Source organism: Tachysurus vachellii, chromosome 16 (genome assembly GCF_030014155.1).
Source record: "Tachysurus vachellii isolate PV-2020 chromosome 16, HZAU_Pvac_v1, whole genome shotgun sequence".
NCBI classification, from domain to species: domain Eukaryota; kingdom Metazoa; phylum Chordata; class Actinopteri; order Siluriformes; family Bagridae; genus Tachysurus; species Tachysurus vachellii.
The window spans coordinates 8,320,683-8,341,352 of NC_083475.1; the positions used below are offsets into that span (position 1 = coordinate 8,320,683).

General features: G+C 39.3%; 2 protein-coding genes across 2 annotated transcripts in view; one reads left to right on the forward strand and one right to left on the reverse strand.

Annotated features, from left to right (window-relative positions):
- Positions 1 to 3,519, forward strand: part of si:dkey-14k9.3 (C2H2-type zinc finger protein) — a 10,946-nt gene extending 7,427 nt beyond the window's left edge. Inside the window, exons 7-9 of the mRNA XM_060889014.1 lie at positions 1 to 238; positions 490 to 545; positions 2,118 to 3,519. The exon at positions 1 to 238 is cut by the window's left edge and continues 477 nt beyond it. Coding sequence (XP_060744997.1) covers positions 1 to 238; positions 490 to 545; positions 2,118 to 3,418 — 1,595 coding nt within the window. The 3' untranslated portion in view covers positions 3,419 to 3,519. The remainder of the gene's footprint in view (positions 239 to 489; positions 546 to 2,117) is intronic.
- Positions 3,520 to 13,965: 10,446 nt separating this feature from the next.
- shisal1a (shisa like 1a) overlaps positions 13,966 to 20,670 on the reverse strand; it is a 33,904-nt gene continuing 27,199 nt past the window's right edge. The window contains exon 5 of the mRNA XM_060889645.1: positions 13,966 to 15,469. Coding sequence (XP_060745628.1) covers position 15,469 — 1 coding nt within the window. The 3' untranslated portion in view covers positions 13,966 to 15,468. The remainder of the gene's footprint in view (positions 15,470 to 20,670) is intronic.

Genomic DNA, 20,670 nt, shown 5'->3' on the forward strand with positions numbered 1-20,670 from the left:
CTACGCTCACTGTACCTGTGACCGCCGATGACGGAGCTGCCGCTTTTACAATCCCCGCAGGGACCCGCAGATCAGCTCGAAAGCCGAAGAAGACTTGGAAGCTGAAATTGGTTCATCTACAGAAACGAAACCCTGGTGTGGTAAACAGACATAAGCAAGAGAGAACACCGCTTGCACCTATGAGGAACTCGGGGAAGGTCACAGAGATAGACAGAGAATGTATCAACTCAGATAACAGGTCAGTACATGGGTTTGAATTGATTCGATTCACAATGATTTTAGATTCTTGTTTAAACTCAAGATTTATACTGAGAAATGAAAATCTGTCTGTTTCCTCCTTAGACTGTGAAAGTAAATAAAATCAATGAATAAATAAGGAATGAACATTTGAAATCTATTTCAGTATTTTACATAACGAATCATTTGTCTAGTATGAATCAGTTGTGGACTGTGAGTTGTTTGTTTTTCAATATCATGTTTGTTTTAAAGGGACGTTGCTGAGCTGTCTGTATCTCCTGGTCCTGCCACAAGTGATGGAAATACAGGTTAAGTCTAGTCCTTTTGTTCTGCTATATTATTATGCAAATGACCTTCAAGTACTTTTCTATGCAGTAGAATCATTAATAATTTTTATTTCTTCGCGGGAGTGTAGTTTGACCCGCAAGCACAATTTCTGCTCGTGCACATTTAAAACAATATGGATTAGTTATAACTGCCTAGGGAAATGAACACACCATCTGACAGTGTAAACCTTCTTACTTTTAGTAATATGCATCTTTGACACTTTCGATCGGACGACTCGACCGTAAACTAGGAAGAACACGATCGTCAAAGCCGGAATAATATATGAAAATTTTATTTATTCGACGTTTGGCATCCGTCAGATTCTCTGTGCTTTTTCTGGTCATTTTCGCAATACAGCCATACGGAATGACTAAAACATTAAGTTGGTTTAGCCTTTGTACAGGACATTAATTTAACAGGGTTTCCGCGGGGTCATAAAAAGTCATAAAAAGTCATAAATTTAACAATAAGAATTTAAGGCCATAAAAAGACATAAAAACGTCCGGAAGGTCATAAAAAACATTTAGCCACGTCTTAAATTGACATGCTCGTCCATTAATTTGTTCTTCAATGGCATTCATTTGTTTTGCCTGTTGTAGTTCTGTATGAGGAATCTGGGTGGTATCACACTGGTATCACAGCGTTCCAGAACTACAAGGTCCATGCGGCAGCATACAGACTTGTCGGAAGGACTTTCACAGAAACCCGCGTGAACTCCGAACATACTGTATCATACTGAGTCACTGCTTAGTTTAATTAAAATCATCCTGGCTATCACAATGGGAAAATGTACCTTTAACGATCTGTGGCTCGAAGACGGTGCGTTTAGTAGCTGGCTCAAGCCCGTCGCTAACAATCGGTATCAAGCCTATTGCACTCTGTGTAAGAAGACTTTGGAGCTGTCTAGGCATAAAAGCCTTGAAGTCGCATGCAAAGTCAGAAAAGCATATCGTTGCTGTAAAAGGCCTGCACGGGGTGCAGGTGATCCGTCAGTTTTGTTCGGCTCCGTCACTAACGTTACCCGGTCAAGTACAGCGCGGGATTCCGTTTCTGTCGCATCCAGTGCCACACACAGTGGTTTCGGATCAACCTCCACACTGAAAGCGGAGGTCCTGTGTGTGTTGAATACTGTGACCAAACACCAGTCGTACAACGGGAACGAGGATATCGCCGAACTTTTCCGAACAATAAGACTTTTGAAAGGAATTTTAATGACTGAAGTTATTTATCGTAATTCGTGTAGGTCATAAATTCAAATCATAATGGTCATAAAAAGGTCTTAAAAAGTCTTAAATTTGACTGTTTAAACCCTGCAGAAACCCCGTTTAATGATACACACTTTTAAAGAGAGGCCATTCGAAGACTATGTCCACTTGATGCTTGAGTAAAAATGGAGAGATGCTTTGAAAAACACACAACAGAATGTAGACATGAATGTGTCTTCTGTTGATAAAGTTTAACCCTAGTTTTGTTTTGATGGTCATTCATCAATTCCTTCATTGTGACCACTGTTTCATATCATGTCTAACACTGTTATTGAAACTGTTTTACAGAGCTCTCGTCCAAATCATTCACCTGCCCTCACTGCCCGTTTACACACGTTCAGGAACGCTATGTGAAAAGTCACATGAAAAAGGTTCACCCGGTTTCGTCATCGACCGAGAAAGAGCCTCACGTGTGCCAGGTGTGTGGCAAAGGATACCGCTACCCGGGCATGTTGAAGGCGCACGAGCGCAGCCACACAGGCGAGCAGCCCTTCCAGTGTACAGCTTCCCACTGTGGCCGCCGCTTCTCACACATTCAAGCCCTGCGGCGCCATCGTTTGATACACAGTGGCAAAAAAAGTCCTCAAACCCCTGCTGGTGAGAGACTTCAGGAAGCTGAGCTTGAAAAAAGTGAACCTCAGGACGGTGAACCCTGGATGTACACCTGCCTGTATTGCAGCGAGAGCTTCAGTTCACACAGTGCTCGCCGTGAGCACCACAAGACGCATCCCGAGGAAGATCTGCAGCGCTGTAACGACTGTGGAAAGAGACTGAGCTGTCAGGCTGCGCTGATCAGGCACAAGCGAGGCCACATGGGTGAACGGCCACACAAATGCCTGCTCTGCGGCTCCAGCTTCGTGTGCACCACCAGCTTCAAGCGCCACATGCTCGTGCATCAGCCTGAGAGGCCGTACCGCTGCAGCTGCGGTAAAGGCTTCACCTATAAAGGCGCCCTGCTGTCCCATCAGCGTACTCACACAGCCGAGAGACGCTACAGGTGCTCTCGCTGCAGCAGATGCTTCCTTTACCCGGGAGAACTGAGAAAGCACGAAAGGACGCACTCGGACGAGAAGCCGTACCTGTGTCCGCACTGTGGCAAGAGTTTTAAGAGAGAGAGGATCCTTCGTGCACACGTCGCCGGCCACACCGAAGACAAAATCTTCAAATGCTCCTTATGCAACAAAACGTTTGCGTATAAAGCGAGCCTGACCAGGCACGAGCTTACACACACAGGCGAGAGGCCTTTCCTTTGCTCAGACTGTGGCAAAACCTTCTTTTCGTTCGGGGAGCTGCTGAAACACCAGCGCTACCACACGGGGATCAAGCCGTTCCAGTGCTCACACTGTGACAAGAGCTTCACACAGGCTTGCTACCTGCAGCTGCACACCAGGTACCACACGGGGGTTCGACCCTACACCTGCCCCCAGTGCAGCAAAAGCTTCTTCACTTCTTGCCGTCTTAAGAGACACATGCAGATCCACACCGATGAGAAGCCGTTCGAGTGCAAGGAGTGCGGCAAGAGGTTTAGGCAGGCCTACGTGCTGAAAGTGCATTGGCGCACACATTTGGAGAAAGAACTGAGGGTTTAATGGAAGACACTTTTTTGTTTTGAGTGGTGTTTTTTTTTTTGGAATTAATAATAACAAACCCAGCTACCTTTTGATAGATTTTCATTTTAAAACAAGCACTTTCAGTACAAATCAGTAAATAAATTTGCTTTTCGGGTCAGCAACCGCAGGTGGAGTTATTGCATGCATATATCACATTCGACAGCTCTGTAGATCTATATCTGTCTGAATGCACTCATGAATGCAGACATGCCTTATATTTATTCTAACATCACACTAGTCATGTGACCTTAGATAAGCAGGACATACTATATGGCCAAATGTTTGTGCACAGATGATCTTTACACTCATTTGTGCTTATTGAACATCTCATGTCATGCAGTTATAATAACCTCCAGTGTTTTGGAGATGCCCATAAACCGTTATACATATCGTCACTGTCGGGCGGAAACCTCATATGTCCAAATTTGGTCAATTTCATATTTTTTCACATAGCGATGCTATTGGTCAGTCCCCACGTGGGTCTGTTATTTTTACAAGTTATTAACTAATCTAAAGCCTTGAAAATAGCTTAAGCGCAAATCTCATAACTCCATTGGACACTTCAACTGTCCTCCTCTTCCTCACTCCGCGGGAGAGCTTCACGGCATATTTCTCCTCAAGAAGAGTCGCAACGAATCAACACGTCTTCTGAGGTAAATGTCTTCAAAACACTGGGCTCAAAGAAAAAAAAAATCTTGACCCCCGCTAGTTCTGGTGCTCGTCTGAGGACAGGAATTTAGCGCAAGACAATCCACTGCAACGCGGACTAAACCCTGTGCACTGCAGATAAGGTACGGCGTTTTTTTAATTTCCTGAAAAATAGCGGTTTTGGAGATTCCGCCTGACAGCGACGATATTTTAGTTGAATTCAAGAGGCGTGTGAGGCAAGAATAGACTACGTCATGTCAGTCCATCACAGTTAATTATTCACACATGCACACACACTCCTCAGTCCCTCCAGGATTTCACAATTATTCAGATGAGCTTACAATTTTTCATAAATACCACAGATTTTCTGGGTCAAGACACATCGTTTGTATTGTCATCACAATTCAGCCAAATCTGTCTTCTATTTGTGTCTGTGGAAGGAGGAATACAGCTCTCATAGAAAGTCATTGCAGATTTAGTCCTCATATCTCAGCACTTTTAGAGGTGACTAACTAAAGAACCCGGGAGAAACCCATACGGACATGAAGAGTGTGTGAAACCCAACACGAGCAGTAGCTTCACATTAGAATTGAACTGGAGGGCCTGGAGCTGGGATATTATGAGAGAAAGCAGGTAGAAGCTTTGTATGACATTCAACACCTACACAACTCGATGTTATTCCAAAAGTAGCTTGGAATATACACTCACTATCCACTTTATAAGGAACAACTGCATATGTATGTGGTTATACAATCAGTCATCCGTATAGATACAGGAAAAGAGCTTCAGGTCAATAGTAAATGTTAAGTCAAACATCAGAAGGATAAAGTGTCATCTCAGTGATTTCAACTGTGACATGGAGCCAGGAAACCCAGATGTGCTGCTTTGAGTATTTCAGAAACTGCTGATCTGAAATTTTCTCACACAACAGTCACCAGTGTTAGAGAGTTTGTGGGTAAAAAAAAAATGACTTGTTAATAAAAGAGGTTAGAGGAAAATGGTCAGATCGGTTTGACCAATCTGACCATTTGGTCAAAACCCTCCGATTTTTTCTCAGTAAATATATTTCTAAAGCTGCTGTTGATGTAAACTTCTCACCAGATGTTGGTAAAAACCAAAGTAATCTCTACATAGACAGAAAACAGGACAAATGAGTTCAGAAATTAAGTTATGTGTAATAAAATGATATGACGGAGGGAAAAAGTATTGAACACATGAAGAAAGTTAGGTGCAAAAAGTCACGGAAAGCCAAGACACTAGCTGAAATCTTTCAGTAATTAGAAAGCTATCCTGGCCCTCGTCAGTGGAAATTAATCAGCTGGTTCAGTCCTAACTGATGGCCTGTAAAAAGGTGTCTCATTACCAAGGTGTCACACAAGAAATATCTCAAGAAGGGTAAAGGCAATGGCTTCTTTCAAGACCTTCACTCCTTACTGATGGCATTGGTTACAGAAGGGCTTAACTTCTGAATGTCCCAGTAAGCACTGCTGGGGCTGTAATCTGGATGTGAAAAGAGCATCATTTTACCATAAACCGGCCTCGACCAAGTGACAGGAGTGAAAAGGATTAACAGAGGATTAAGAGTTGTCCAAGAGCCAAGGAGCACTTGTGGAGAGCTTTAGAAAGACTTCATTGCTGAAGAAAAAGCATGTTGAAGCTCGTTAAAATTTTGCTTCACTACATTTAGACACGTCTGTGAAATATGGAGAATATAGTCTGGTCAGATGAGACCAAAATCAAAACTCTTTGGATGCCATGTTACACACCTTGTTTGGAGCTGAAGATCAGAGTTCATAGAAGAGGCCCAAGGAACCTTCCAGATTTGAAGATTGTGTGTGGAAGATTGAGCCAAAATCACACCTGAGCAAAGCGTGCCAATAGTTTCTCCATCCAGGAGGCGTCTTGAAGCTGTCATTACCAACAAAGGCTTTTGTATGAAGTATTAAATAAATTTCAGTAATTGTGTTCAATACTTTTTCCCTGCGTCATTCCATTTTATTACGACATCTGATTCAAATTTCATGTCAACAGCACCTTTAGAAATATAAAAAAAATATTTCCTGAGAAAAATGGTGGTGTTAAATACTTTTTACACACACTGTATAATCACCCTTTCTACACTCTTTACCGGGGTGATCAGAAGAGCACTTCAGAATGCACTCAGCATCAAACACCGAAGTGAAAGGGCTACAACAGTGGAGGACCACATCAGGTTCCACACCTCCCAGGTAAGAGCAAGCAAGCATCTGAGGCATAGACCAGTCTGATCTACCATCTATAAGGTTAACCTGCAGACTCTCTGGTAAGCAGAGATCATTCGGTGTAAAATCTTGAGACTGCTGTGTGTGAAAATCCTAGGAGAAATGTTTAGGTGTTCCTAATGAAGTAGATGGAGAGGTTCCTGGAAAAAAGGTGCAGCTGAAGAACTGACATTCTTTATTTGTCCACTTGATGTCAGTAGTGTTTCATTAAAACCTGTCCACAAACCTGTTACCGAATCTCTGTGCATCAAGCTCAGGCTGTATATACAGTATATACAGTCATCCTCTAAATCTGACCTGAATATTAATAGAAAAAAATATATTAGTTAAGTGTCATTTGATTTTAGTACCTGGAAAAAAATGCTTTAAAAAAATCAGGTGTGGTTGGGGGTGTAAGGGAAGCGTATTCTGCTTTCTGTATTTCTGTGCAGTAAAGAGAAAAATCAATACAACACCCACAAAACACAAAGGCGCAAAAGGGCAGATGCCTGTGGGGGTCTGGACTGAGTTCCCCTGCTCCGCCTCTCTGACTCTCAACTCTGGAGTCCTGCTGTGGGAGCAGAAAGAGCAGATTGGCTCAAGTGCCCTGCTGCTGTGCTCTGACCTTCTACACTGGGCTGTGGATAGATGTTGACCTTTTGCAAAGCTGTATGATTAATTTTCTCTACATAAGCCAAAATGTAAAGGTACTAATTACAATTTTGTTGTAGGGAATTCCCGAGCGTACATACAGTCATGATTAAACATTAAACACATCAGTTAACAAACGCAACACCACTGAGTTCTCTTGAGTAGTTCTGCTTGGGGCGAAGACCACAAAGCCTTTTTAAAGGCCAAGGAAACCTTTTAAGCTTGATGTGTTTTCCTTTCTAAACAGGAAACTACCATAGTTAGCAATTCTGAGCCTAGTTTAAAATGGAAAATACATATTCACATAGTAAATTAATTGAACTAGTTATTTCCTGTTTAAGATCTTTCTCTTATTGAAAACAAAATGAAAGGTGTGTTTAAAATCTTAATAGATTTTACTAGTTATGTGAAAGAGCAATACTTTACATCCAACAAGGTTTGTTTTTTCAAGATGACATCCATCCAACGATAAAAATAGATATTTAAAAAAAATTGATGGAATATAATAGTTAACTCATAAACCATCTCTGCTTTAGTAGTTACCATTGTAAACACTAATATTCACTATTCACACTGTATGGTATGGAAATATGCTGAACTCTAGAAGGGATGAATGAAATATCCAGTAAGCAACATTCCTTTGGTTAAAATTCATCCATGGTTGTTTTTCACAATTTAATGAAGCTCAGGTGAAAAAAACACTAATTAGGTTCATTTAAAAAGCTTTGAGGGGGCATGGTGGCTTAGTGGTTAGCACGTTCGCCTCACACCTCCAGGGTCGGGGTTCGATTCCTGCCTCCGCCTTGTGTGTGTGGAGTTTGCATGTTCTCCCCGTGCCTCGGGGGTTTCCTCCGGGTACTCCGGTTTCCTCCCCCGGTCCAAAGACATGCATGGTAGGTTGATTGGCATCTCTGGAAAATTGTCCGTAGTGTGTGAATGAGAGTGTGTGTGTGCCCTGCGATGGGTTGGCACTCCATCCAGGGTGTATCCTGCCTTGATGCCCGATGACGCCTGAGATAGGCACAGGCTCCCTGTGACCCGAGGTAGTTCGGATAAGCGGTAGAAGATGAATGAGAGAGTAAAAAGCTTCACATGTCTACCTACAGATCCATACTTTTCTCATGCTCACAGTGATTGGTTTTCTGAATTGATCTGAAATCTTGTAGATTAAGCGCACAATAATTAAGACGCTATTTCTGCGTGCCATGTTCTGGTGGGAGGAAATGAGTCTCCTGTGGTATGGAACTCCATCTTGAAACCAGCTAAACTGTAAAATACCAGTTAATCAGCAAGAACACACTGATTTTTCAGTGGAAAATCAGCCCGGCTTTTGACCAGGGTGAAAATTCATACGTGGTGTATGTTTATACTATGAATTTTTTAAAGCTGAAAACTAGGAAAATGAGAAATACAAGGAACTGAACAATGTGAAGGGTCTGAAAATGCAAATGAATGAAATAAGGCTGATTAGTAGCTAAATTGTGCTGTGCTTTAAACAGGAGGAACACAAGCAGACTAGGTTTTAACCCTTGTATGTTGTTCGGGTCTGTGGGACCCATATTCATAAACATCAATAGTTTTGAAAAACTTTGCTTCCTTGTAAATTTGTTGATTTTTTCCCACTCATAACTTGATTAAATTTGATTTTCTTTTTTTTTATTACATTTTATTAAAAAAACAACAAAAAACGAGTAGCACTTTAATTAAAAAATGTGATGTAATAAAGGTAAAGGGCAAATATTACCCATATATGCTGTTTATATTGCTTGTAACTGGGATGAAGTAAACATCTGTAGAGTATTTTAACATAAAATTTTTGATTGTGTTGAATTAAAAACCCCAAAAAGGCAGCAGGTCACCAGACCCTCCAACACTGGCTGAGTAACAAAAATACGCCCAACATACAAGTGTTAATATCTCTTTGGCATCATTTTTATTTTACAAAGTGTAGCAAATGTGCTATGACAGGATCAACCAGTAGACTTGACAACAGGAGACATCTACAGTAGCTTGGGAGGTTATACATTATGCAGCAGAGGTTTCTCGATGTTCCATAGACCATAGAAATGTCTTTGATTGTTGGTACTGAACGCTGTAGTCTGTTGGAAAGCTTTGGAGATTTCTGTCTGTATTTACTCATCGTCTATTACTTTATTGTCTTGGTCTGGATTTCATCTTGGCAGGCTAAAGTTGAGTGGTCTTGATTTCTGAAGGTTATGGTCTTAATTTTAGCCCTGTTAAGTGTTTGGAAATGCATGGAACTTAGTCATGGATTCATATTTCATGATTTCAAGATATCTTTGTCTGTTTTAACTCTAAAAGTAACTGCTATTGCATTTGATTTAGTTTATAATGCAATTCTAGTGTGCTGTATTATTATGTGAAATGCTATACTATATGCTTGAAGTAAAGCAGATGGCAGGCATGTATTTATTTACACACTGACAGGGGTGGAATAATAACTGCTTTATTAGCAAGGCCGAGTTGACGCTCCTTCTGTTACCCAGCCCTGTGTTTTAGCTTCCTGCGATAAAATTGACTCTGTTATATAACGTATAGTAAGCTGCTGTAGTTAAGTGTATTAACACAGACTAAATGGAATAAAAAAATAAGATGTATGAACATCGGAGTCAGTGTGATCAGTTCAGTTTTTTTTTTAAAAAAGGTTCTTATGTACCTTTTTGTAATGTTTTGGCTAGGAGCTGTGATTTTCTCTCCTCGCTTTGCGTGTAAAAGTTTTGTTTCGTGTCTGGCTAGCATCTACATTTTCCCTGTGTCTTGTGCTAGCAGGATACTGCACTTTATATTTGTTCAAGTGAGATGGGAAAAATGATAAGTTCTGACGCATTAAAAAAAGACTTTAGTGTCAGAGAGAACTTATTTACAACTGATACTTATTTCCTTTACTTACGTCTTTTTTTTTCTATCACGGTCATCACAGTATGACTTAATAAACTGTACTGATGATAAAGTGAAATTGCGCATGATTAAAATAACGTTCATTTACATCACTGATGGAATTATCAGATAATAATACGTTTTTTGGAGCTCGTGTACATTCTCTGCAATCTGCAGCAACACTAAAAGGATTATATACCAAAGCTGTAGATCCCACTCTCCTTACAGTGTCTAGCTTCACTTCACAATCACATTCGATTAGTTTAATACCCATAATCCTTAACGATGGGGATTGCACACATATAGGCATATCAAATCAGATTAATGAAGAGAGAAAATTCTACAGATAAATCAGAATTTATGCTGATGTCCTGAGGATACTTGGCCTCATTTTATATATAGGTTATATATTTGGTAGAGATAAATGCTACTACAGCTATTGCAGGGTGCCCATGCTGACTCCCATCCACAAGCACCTACAATAGGCACAAGAGCATCAGAACTGGAACATGAAGCCATGGATGAAGGCGATGAATCACGTTTTCTTCCTTTTTTTCAAGTTTTCTTTTTCTCTTTTGGGTCGCTTACTTGGGTAAGAGATGGCACCAGGATGCACTATGAGAAGAAGGCAAGCTGGAGGAGGCAGTGTGATGTTCTGGATAGTGTTCTGCTGAAAAACCTTGAGTACTGCATTCATTTGGATGTAACTTTGAGACATTCTACTTACCTAAACATTGTTGCAAACCAAGTACACAGCTTCATGCTAATAGCAGTGTCCTTTTTCCGCAGGATAGTTTTTTCTGCCACACTACAAAAATTGTTCAGGACTTATTTGAGGAACATGACAAATAATTCATGGTGTTGACCCCAGATCTCAATCTGATCAGGCATCTGTGAGATGTGATGAAAAAACAAGTCAGATCCATGGAGACTCCAACTCACAGCTTAAAGGACTTAAAGGATCTGCTATTTGCTCTCTGATACCACAGCAAACCTTCAGAGATCCTTCGGAGTCCATGTTTTGATGGTCATAACTGCTTTGGCAGCAAAAAGGAGGAACCACTCTATATTAAGCAGGTGGTGTTTGTTCAAAGTTATGAACCTAAAGTCAAGTTTAAAGGTGAGTAGTGAAGACTAACTGCACCTGTTTAAACAGTTATGATGGGGTGCCGGGGGGCACCGTGGCTTAGTGGTTAGCACGTTCGCCGCACACCTCCAGGGTTGGGGGTTCGATTCCCGCCTCCGCCTTGTGTGTGTGGAGTTTGCATGTTCTCCCCGTGCCTTGGGGGTTTCCTCCGGGTACTCCGGTTTCCTCCCCCAGTCCATGCATGGTAGGTTTCCTCCCCATGCATGGTAGGTTGATGGGCATCTCTGGAAAATTGTCCGTAGTGTGTGATTGTGTGAGTGAATGAGTGTGTATGGGTTGGCACTCCGTCCAGGGTGTATCCTGCCTTGATGCCCGATGACGCCTGAGATAGGCACAGGCTCCCCGTGACCCGAGGTAGTTCGGATAAGCGGCAGAAAGATTTTTACTGTTGATTTATGACATATACTATGTTTTGCTAACAAGTCGGTTTTTAAACCGGATAACATTATTACTTACCAATGGTTGGAATATAATATCATCTAGGGTCACTTTGTGGAGCAATTTTTAAGATATTTTTATTTCAATATATATTTTTTTTTATTTTAAATTTCAGAACAGAGTTATATTACCAGATCTATAAAGAGAAAAAGCATCAGTAATGTGGCTGATCATTAAGGAGTGTTTATGAACCTCAAGCTAGACCAAGAAGTTGCTCTTACCATTGAAACACCGTCGGCACATCTGAAATATTGCAAAGGAATATTAGGCACTGCGCAGTCGTGTCCTCCTGTGAGAAAAATTGAGCTGTAATGCTCTCATATCCTCCCTAAGTGTGGAGTGTACTTTTGGGTGAGGGTAAGATCTAAACAGTAATGCATGTGTAAAGAGTCCCGATTAAGCTTAATGAGATAATTTGTTTAATGCTAAATTTGTGTCACCAAAAGAATAGTTTTATGCCTCTCTACAGGCAGCAGACAGCAGCAGGGGGATATAAATAGGTCCCTAATAGATTAATTAGGTTTCTGTGATTTGTTGCTGTGCTGTTTTGAAGCAGACGCAACAGCTGGAAGAACGACTTCCCCAAGCAGTGACAAATAACTGCAATTTTTGTAGATGCACAGCCATCTTTCCAAACGTGGGTTTGTAAGTCACAAGAGAGAGATGACAGAAGACTATAGGCTACATATAACTTACGTAAATATAAAGGCATTAAGCACTGGCAATTCATCATACCACAGACAACTGCGTGAAGATTTAATTCAGGCAGAATCAGTCTACGGTAGTGCCATTACCAAGCTTGCACAAACAAAGATAAATGCATTGGTAGAACGATAAAATTATCTGCCCAGTACAGATGATAGAAACTGTCTGGCGTTACTTTTAACCCACCACACAAAAACTCACAAAATAAAACATAAAAATAATATTTTAAAATAGTGGTTGGAAATATATTTATCTGGGGGGAATTCGTGGTCTAATTGTTAGAGAGTTTGACTCCTAACCCTAATGTTGTGGGTTCGAGTCTCGGGCCGGCAATACCACGATTGAGGTGCCCTTGAGCAAGGCTCCGAACAACCCCCCAACTGCAAGGAAACCCATGAAGCATGGTGGGAAAATGCAAACTCCAAATTCAGGAATCCAACCCCAAAAAGTGGAGGTGTAAGGTACCTATGATAACCATTAAGCCATCAAGCCCTCGTGTCGTTGCTCATGAAATGTTATTTATTATCATTGTAATATGATTAAACATTATCAAATGTTATTTATATCATATGTTGTTTTGCAATTTTAGTCAATTAGCCATTTAATGCAATGACAAAATATCCAAAAAACGTGAGTGACAACATGCAGAGGGTTCAAAAACTCACAGACCAAATGGAGTGCACATAAATAACTCTATATTTATTATTTATAACATAATCTCTACAAGTTTACATTTAAACACTACACATTTTCTCAGCTGCTGTGATGTTTCTGTAGATTTTGCTCAACATATATTCACAATAGATCTTTTGGCTTATTCCATGCTTGTCGTTTTGTGGTTCTGTCCTGTTTTGTCACCGTGTCTCTGCACCACAGTAAAGTCCCTGTAGTCCACCATGAAAACATGATTCATTGTTCCTACTCCAAGAACCGATCATTTTTGTGGCTCACTGTTGGCTGCTTGTCCAAGAGTCTGAGCACTAACACTTGTGTAGCAGTTCTGCTCAGTTTTAACGATGTGACACAAGAAACACACAGTGTCAGTAAGTTCATCTGCTTAGTGCTTTATCTACCGCTGTCCAGGTCCAGAGAAAGGACCAGGCATTCTCTGCTGAGTCGCGAGGTGACGAAAAGAAAAGAAAAGAAAGGAACCCTGGTACCAATTAGAGCTGGATTCTTGTTCACATCTCAACCCACCTGAGGCGTCTCCAACTGGGAAGTATAGAAGCAGGTGTGACTTGGACTTCCACAGGAGTAATAAGCACCACTCGTGTAGTGCTAGAGAGAAGCTTTTAGCAATCAGAGAGAGCTGGGTCACTTTAACCTGCATCAGACAGCTGTGTGGGTGTCAGGGAAAAAAAGGAATAAGAGTCTAGAAGTGACCAGAGTGGTCTGAGGTCGATATGACTTCAACAGCAACATGTTTCTGAGCGATTCAGACAAAATATTACAGAAGCAGCCACAAGCACAAATCCAAAGTGAGTGATAATTAAAGGTGAAATGAGTAACATTAATTATTTGTCACCTGTACTTGTCTGTCACCTGTCACAGGAAGGGCAGCAAGTGAAGCCATGTCACAAAGTTGATGATTTGGAAGCAGGAAAAATGCCCAAGTGTATTGATCTGAGCGACTTTCACAAAAACCTACACGATATCAGGCAGGTAGTTCGCTTTATTGTTATGGCTGTTAATTTACACTTATTATACCACTGTGTTTTGAAAAAGAAAGATCGTACAGAAGATAGTGAACACACTGCAAAAGATAGATCTTTATTTTGCATTTTTTCAGCTTGTGACAGTAAAAAGTTAACAAGTGCAATTACAACAAAAAAACGAATCCAAACACTATACATTCGTTAAAACCCACATCAAGAACAGGTGCACTGCCACGCTACACCTGAAGTGAAGGACACGTGCCACTACAATGCGACTGGTGCTGGGTGTACAATAGTTTTACTGTAAGGCAATTTATCACCATCACCAGTACCCATTACTGTACCACAGATTATGTCTCTGCCTGCTAGGAGAAGAGAATAGATTCATCTAAAACACTGATAACGATATCACAGAAAGGTTTCTTTCTATTATAATGTAATGCAACACAATACTGTGCTTTATTGCAGGTTAACTAACTACTCGCTTTGACTATTCCTATCAACTCACCTCAAGTCAGTGCACGTTTTCCACACGGGAAATAAAGCTACCGGCAGGATTTCTACCAATGGTGCATTCACATTGCTGCCAACGAAAGGGTTCATGTCATGTCCACAGTTCATTTTAGAATAGCTGAAATCAGTGAGAAGGAAGTGATATTAATAATAACTGTATCAGCATTTCTTACTGTATTCTTCATTCTGAAAAAAAAAAAAAAATAAATAAAATAACGCACAGAAGCAGATACTATAGATTTACTCTGCAGAGCTCGACATCAGATCATTTGGCGACAATGTAAATGCACCAGGAGGCCACCCTAAAGAAAAAGAAGCTCTATGAGGCAGTATTTCCATGTAATCAAGTAATTCATTTGGAACAATCACACATCATCGTACATCTTCAGGACTTTCTAGCATGACATATTGCTTAATCTGACATTGTCAACTTCAGTAGTTAAGTACTTCACTGTATTGCAAGAGTACACACATCACTTTCAACCAGTGATTTTAATGCGATGGTGAATACTGATCATATACACAATATTTTCAAACAATATTTTCAATACCATGTATTTAGTATTTTGGTTGTCTTCTAATAGGAGGCAAAAAAGGTTTATCTCAGATGAAATGTGCTTTTTTTTTTTGGTTTTGTCTGGTTAAGTCTTTAATATCATATATCCAGCTAAATTCCTTGAAAAAGCACTACAGGACCGGTACAATCACTGAATGAATAAAAGATCCTCTGCTTTTCCTGCTGAGAAGTACAATAGAACATTCATCTACAGTTTGCCTTGTGTTTGAGTTTGCGGCAGTCTCAGAAACTGAAGTCTGTCTCACCTTGTGCTGTGAGTATAAGAGTAGGGTATAAGAGTACACACTTTTCCCTTTACTGTTTACAATAGGATACTTTGCCTTAGTTGAAAGGTCAGAGAAAGTGCTCATCCTGTTGCGCAGATATGGATCGGATGATCAGACGACCGTGTTAAGTAAGTTTCCTCGCTGAACATCACAGTGGAGGAAAAAAAATCCACATCTCAAAAAGGGAGATAAACCTGCAGAGTTACTCTGTGAAAAGTCAGTGAGCTTTCTGTGACTGTTTCTTCTTGGCTTCTCCTGCACAGTACATCCTAATGAGTCAAGCTTCAAGTATCTAGATGGAGAAAAACAAAAACACATTCTGTAATTTCTTTCTGACAGTTCAGTTCACAAATTCAGATTTGTAAAAAAAAAATATATATATATAATAAATAAAGACGGAAATGGAAAAATAGCCTATATAGAGTAGTTTATTTGTGTGCAGAACATTTGACTGACAGCTGTGACATAACCCTTTCTTTGCAATGCCAACTTTCAAAATAACCAAACAACTGGTCCAGGTTTTTATCTCTACAGCCAGCTTCACACACCTACCGCAGCCGGACTCACTCTTTTTTATTTGGTTACTCTTGTAAGCATTAACCTGATCTGTTAGATCTGGAAAGTAAACAAATTTGTTTTAAGCTGAGTTTATTGTCTACTGTCCAAAAACATAAACCTAATTAGGTTACTACCTAAAGATATTTACAGAAGAATTATTGTTTTCATACTCTATCTAATTTATAGCTGATTTTCTTTTCCGTCTTGAATTGTCTTGAACTTTTCCCGTCTGACTTCAATTTCTACCACATTCATATTTGGATCTATTAGTAAATAATCACAGTGTAATTACTTCCATGTTAGCAACTACAGAGCTGAGTTTCCCCAAAACACTGCTATGCCAGGATCACTTTGACACGTAGAGAAATACTCATACACACTTATACACTATGCACATTCATCTTATCTAATCATACAGTCATGCAGATTCAGGTCAAGAGCTTAAGTTGATGTTTATTTCAGTTAAACTTCAGAATGTGATATCTGTGACTTTAACCGTGGCATGGATATTGGTTCCAGACAGGCTGGTTTTAGGATTTTGTAAACAACTGATCTCCTGGGATTTTTTGAAGATTCTTAAGAGTTTAAAACAGAATTATGCCAAAAACAAAAAATGTCCTGTGTGTGGAGGGTCTGCAGGATGAAACACCTTGTAGATGAGAGAGAGATCAGAGGAGAATGATCAGACTGGTCTGAACTGACAGGAAGTCTATAGTAACTTAAATAATCATTAACCACAGATTCTTGTTCTTGGCTGACAGGAGTAGAACCTGATATGGTTTTCTGTTGTTGTAGCTCATCTACTTCATGGTTTAATGTGTTGTACATTCTGAAATGCTTTTCTAATCACCACGGTTGTAAAAAGTAATTATATGAGTTACTACAGTATATCCTTTCAGGCAGCTGGCAATTTTCCACTGATGTCTCTTATCAACAAGGCGTTTCCACCCACAGAACTGTCACTCTTTCAATATGTTGTAGCTTTTCACACCATTCTGTGTAAACTCTAGAGACTGTTGTGTGTGAAAATCCCTGGAGATCAACAGTTTATCAAATCCCCAAACCAGCCCATCTGGTACCAACAACCATATCACAGTTAACGGCACAGAGATCAGATTTTCTTCCCATCTTTCTGATGTTTGACGTGAACATTACCTGAAGCTCTTGACCTTTAGTTATTGCATTGCTGCCACATATTTGATTGATTAGATAAGTAAATAAATCTGCATTTAAAAGTGCATAAATATGCAGGCATACCTGTGAAAGTGGATGGTGAGTATATTATAATTTAGAAATATTTAAAACAAAGAAATAAACCAGTACCCTATATTTAATATATTACATAAGATTCTGCACTATTTCTAGATCCATACTGTATTTATCAAATGCCACATTAAACATGTTTCTATGCATTAATATTTATTAATGCATAGAATTAATTATTAATTATGAATTAATTCATTATATTTATTAATATAATATTTATGTGGATAAATGGTATAGAACTAAGTACAGGGAATGATTGTTTGTATTTATTTAAAAAGCCAATAATTTTGTCTATATAAAAAAAAAACTATTATTTCAATAAACACCAAAATAAATAGTTTCTTCAGTTGTTTGAGGGTAAAAATGTAATTAAGGGGTGTAATGACTAATTAGTGTAACCCTAAACAGGATAAAGTCATAAGTAAACATAAGTGCATGAGTAAACGTTTATTTCATACAAACATTTTTATTCATTTTTTTAAAAGAAGGCCAGCAGTTCCACAGGGCACTGTACAGTATATACGAGCAACAGCCTGGAATAAAGACCCAGAGAAATGATCATGCCTAATTAAACCTTAAATGTTCTTTTTTATAAAGATGATAAATGTCTAATTCAGTGTAAAACACTGCCCTTTCTATACTTCTTTACTTCTCTAGCCTAGTTTAAATCATGACTCAGTCTTCATTTATATTGCATTGTGCAGAGCTTTTAAGCAATACTGGTGTGGTACGAGGGCCAGACGGGTTTAGTGATAGAGGAGCTCTTCTTTTATAGAACATTCCCTGAGCTACACACGGTTCATGCAGAGACGCTGAAATATCAGACTTTGTCTGGTTAAATAACTTTTAATGCAGCTTAACAGATGTTCTGAAATACAACTCTGCGTGAGACTGAGGTGGAGATCAGTATTGTGTAATCACAATGAACCTGGAAAGATTTATATTATATTGTGTATTGAAATCTTTTGTACAGGAATAAGCACAATAGAAATTTTGAAAACTTCTATAACCAACTCGCAGTAAGCTGCACACCTTTATTCCCAGTTTTTACTCAGTATTATATAATACGGTATTATACATACATTAAATATATATCAGTCAAAAGTATAAGTATTAGAAAGAAAGAAAGGTGGAAAAAAAACTCCAAGTGGCTTATAAACTTTGGATAACCTGCGACATAACAGCCATGACGTGACCCATCTTTATTCTACATGAAAACATTGTAACTTGATATTTTATGTATGGAAGAGAGTACTTGAAGTGCTCCTAAAAATAGACATCACGGTTAAAAGCAAACAGCAGATGACCATTTTCTAGATGACTAGAAATTGTTTCTTTGGATTCCACCCAAATTTTAAAACAGGTTTCAAACTTGACCACACGTACCAACCTCTCGGGCAAACAGCCTCAGGTTTGGAAAAAAAACTGTCTAAAAGCATGCCCCAGTAGTAACACTACATTACTGCTTGGCTATTTCAGATCAGATCAATCCTGTGTTATCTAATACAAGGATTTACACACTAATGAGACGGTCTCATCTTGCTTATATAACCTCGATTGCCCAGAGGTGAAGAATACCCTGCACTGATCCTTAATATTGTTCTCACAACCTTTGTGCAATGCATAATAATATTCATACTTTGTTAATTGACCCTATTTCTCCAATTTCAACGATGATAAAAATCCAATTCTAGTTCATGGCTCCAGAAACAGGAATGCTTCTTGCCTCATGACACAAAGAACATTTAATAAAAAACACTGTCTGTAATATTAGCCTAATGTTACAGGCTCCACATTTCTTCTTGACAAATGCAGCTCAGAAGTGCGTTCATCTCTCTCCACACTGTGAGCACCTTTTCCCAGTCTTCATATGCCAAGACACATCATTGCATCTCACGCTAGATTCCACTTCTCTGCATCAGATCAGTTTTCAGACCCATTCTGAGTGAAAAGGCAGTGGTGGCCTTTTATTTTTCGAAATACTTTATAACCTGTGGTCAGTTTTTTTGTCTAGTAGTTTAACTCTAAGCATTAGAATGCATATGCAATGAATTTTCCTACAGAGTGACTATGTAAAACATTTCATTAAACAAGTATAGGATTCGTATTATATTGTGTATTGAAATCCCTTTTTTAAACACCAATAAGCAACTAGATTTGTAAAGTTCGTCACGACAAACTTTGATGTTGGCTTTGACGATGCAAGTATTCGCAAAAGGCTGGTGCTTTTTGGAGGCGGGTGGACATAACGGTTAGTGTTACTTTTGGAAGCAAGTAAACAGAAAGCTAGGGTGCCAAAACATTTGGAGGTAAGTGGAGATGAGCATGTGACGTCATCAGAATCCCCGTGAGAAAGTTCCCCTCATTGTTCTGAGTGTTTTGATATGTCACATGTCCATGTTGTAAAAAGTTCTTTGATTTTGCATATTTTGGGGGCGGGGCTGCGGCACAACCGAAAGGCCAGTCGGTACACCGATTTAAAAGTTTGTTCAGAGTATCATCCTAAAGGAGCTGGCCGAGTTTGGTGTAGATAGTTCGAAAGCCCGCCGAGTTATAAACCTCCAAATTTTATAATGGGAGTCTATGGGAAAAAAGGCCATTTTGAGACCCGGTACCGGAAGTACCGGTACTTGGATCGCTTAGAAAAGTAACAGCAACAAACTTCAGACCAGGGTCTACAATATATCCGAATTTGGTGCATGTGGCTCGAAAGTTCTAGGAGGAGTTACTCTTGATCGATTTTTGTCTAAGCTTAAATAGGAAAACAGAATGTTGGCTTCTACAAAGCTACATAACAAGGCAGTATGACTGGATTTTAAGACATTTGGCAGACTCTCTTATCCAGAGTAACTTATATTTAAACAAATGAGCAATGGAGGGTCTTTCTCAGGAACCCACCAGTGGCAGCTTGTGGTCCTGGGATTTAATTTCACAATCTTCCAATCAGTCCTGCACCTTAACCACAACAATCATAAGTTTGTTGGTAGTCTGCCATGAGTATAAATTATATATTAAATATACTTTACATATATGTAAAATGTGCATGCTGACTGTCAGAGAACTAAATTTAAAATGATTTCAAAACCATTCTTAATTTAGCTTTAGAGTTATTCATTTTCAACATCTTTAACCTTCTGTGAAGTGAAGCCAAACATATGAAGCATACAACACATAATAATGGATCTTTCACTCTCAGATTGCGTATCCCAGATGGTGACACCTTTTATGTTCTAACAGCAGCCAAGAATGCCTTTAGCACTGGCAAATTCTCCAGGCATAGGTGTCACTGCTGTTCTGATAATGGTCCACCACTTAAATAACATTTGATCAGCGGGGGTCCTGTGTGTCTCTTTTCACTGATGGACATGTAGGAGGTGGGCTGATAAATCATGCTCAGCAGCAGATGGTCTACAGATAGTCCCTACTTATGGCTTCGCATCTTAATGCTTGAGATCTGCAATGACTAAATTCTTTGTCTATATTTTTGCATGTTAAAGACAAACACAAAGACTATAGTGTGTGCTAATGATTTTAATACCAATAATAACAATTCATCTGCAAATCCAACCGTGCAAATAATCTCTGTTTGAGTTGTTTTAACACTTAGTAACATTTAGTAACTATTACTATTATAACTATAATAACTATAACTATATATAACTATATATA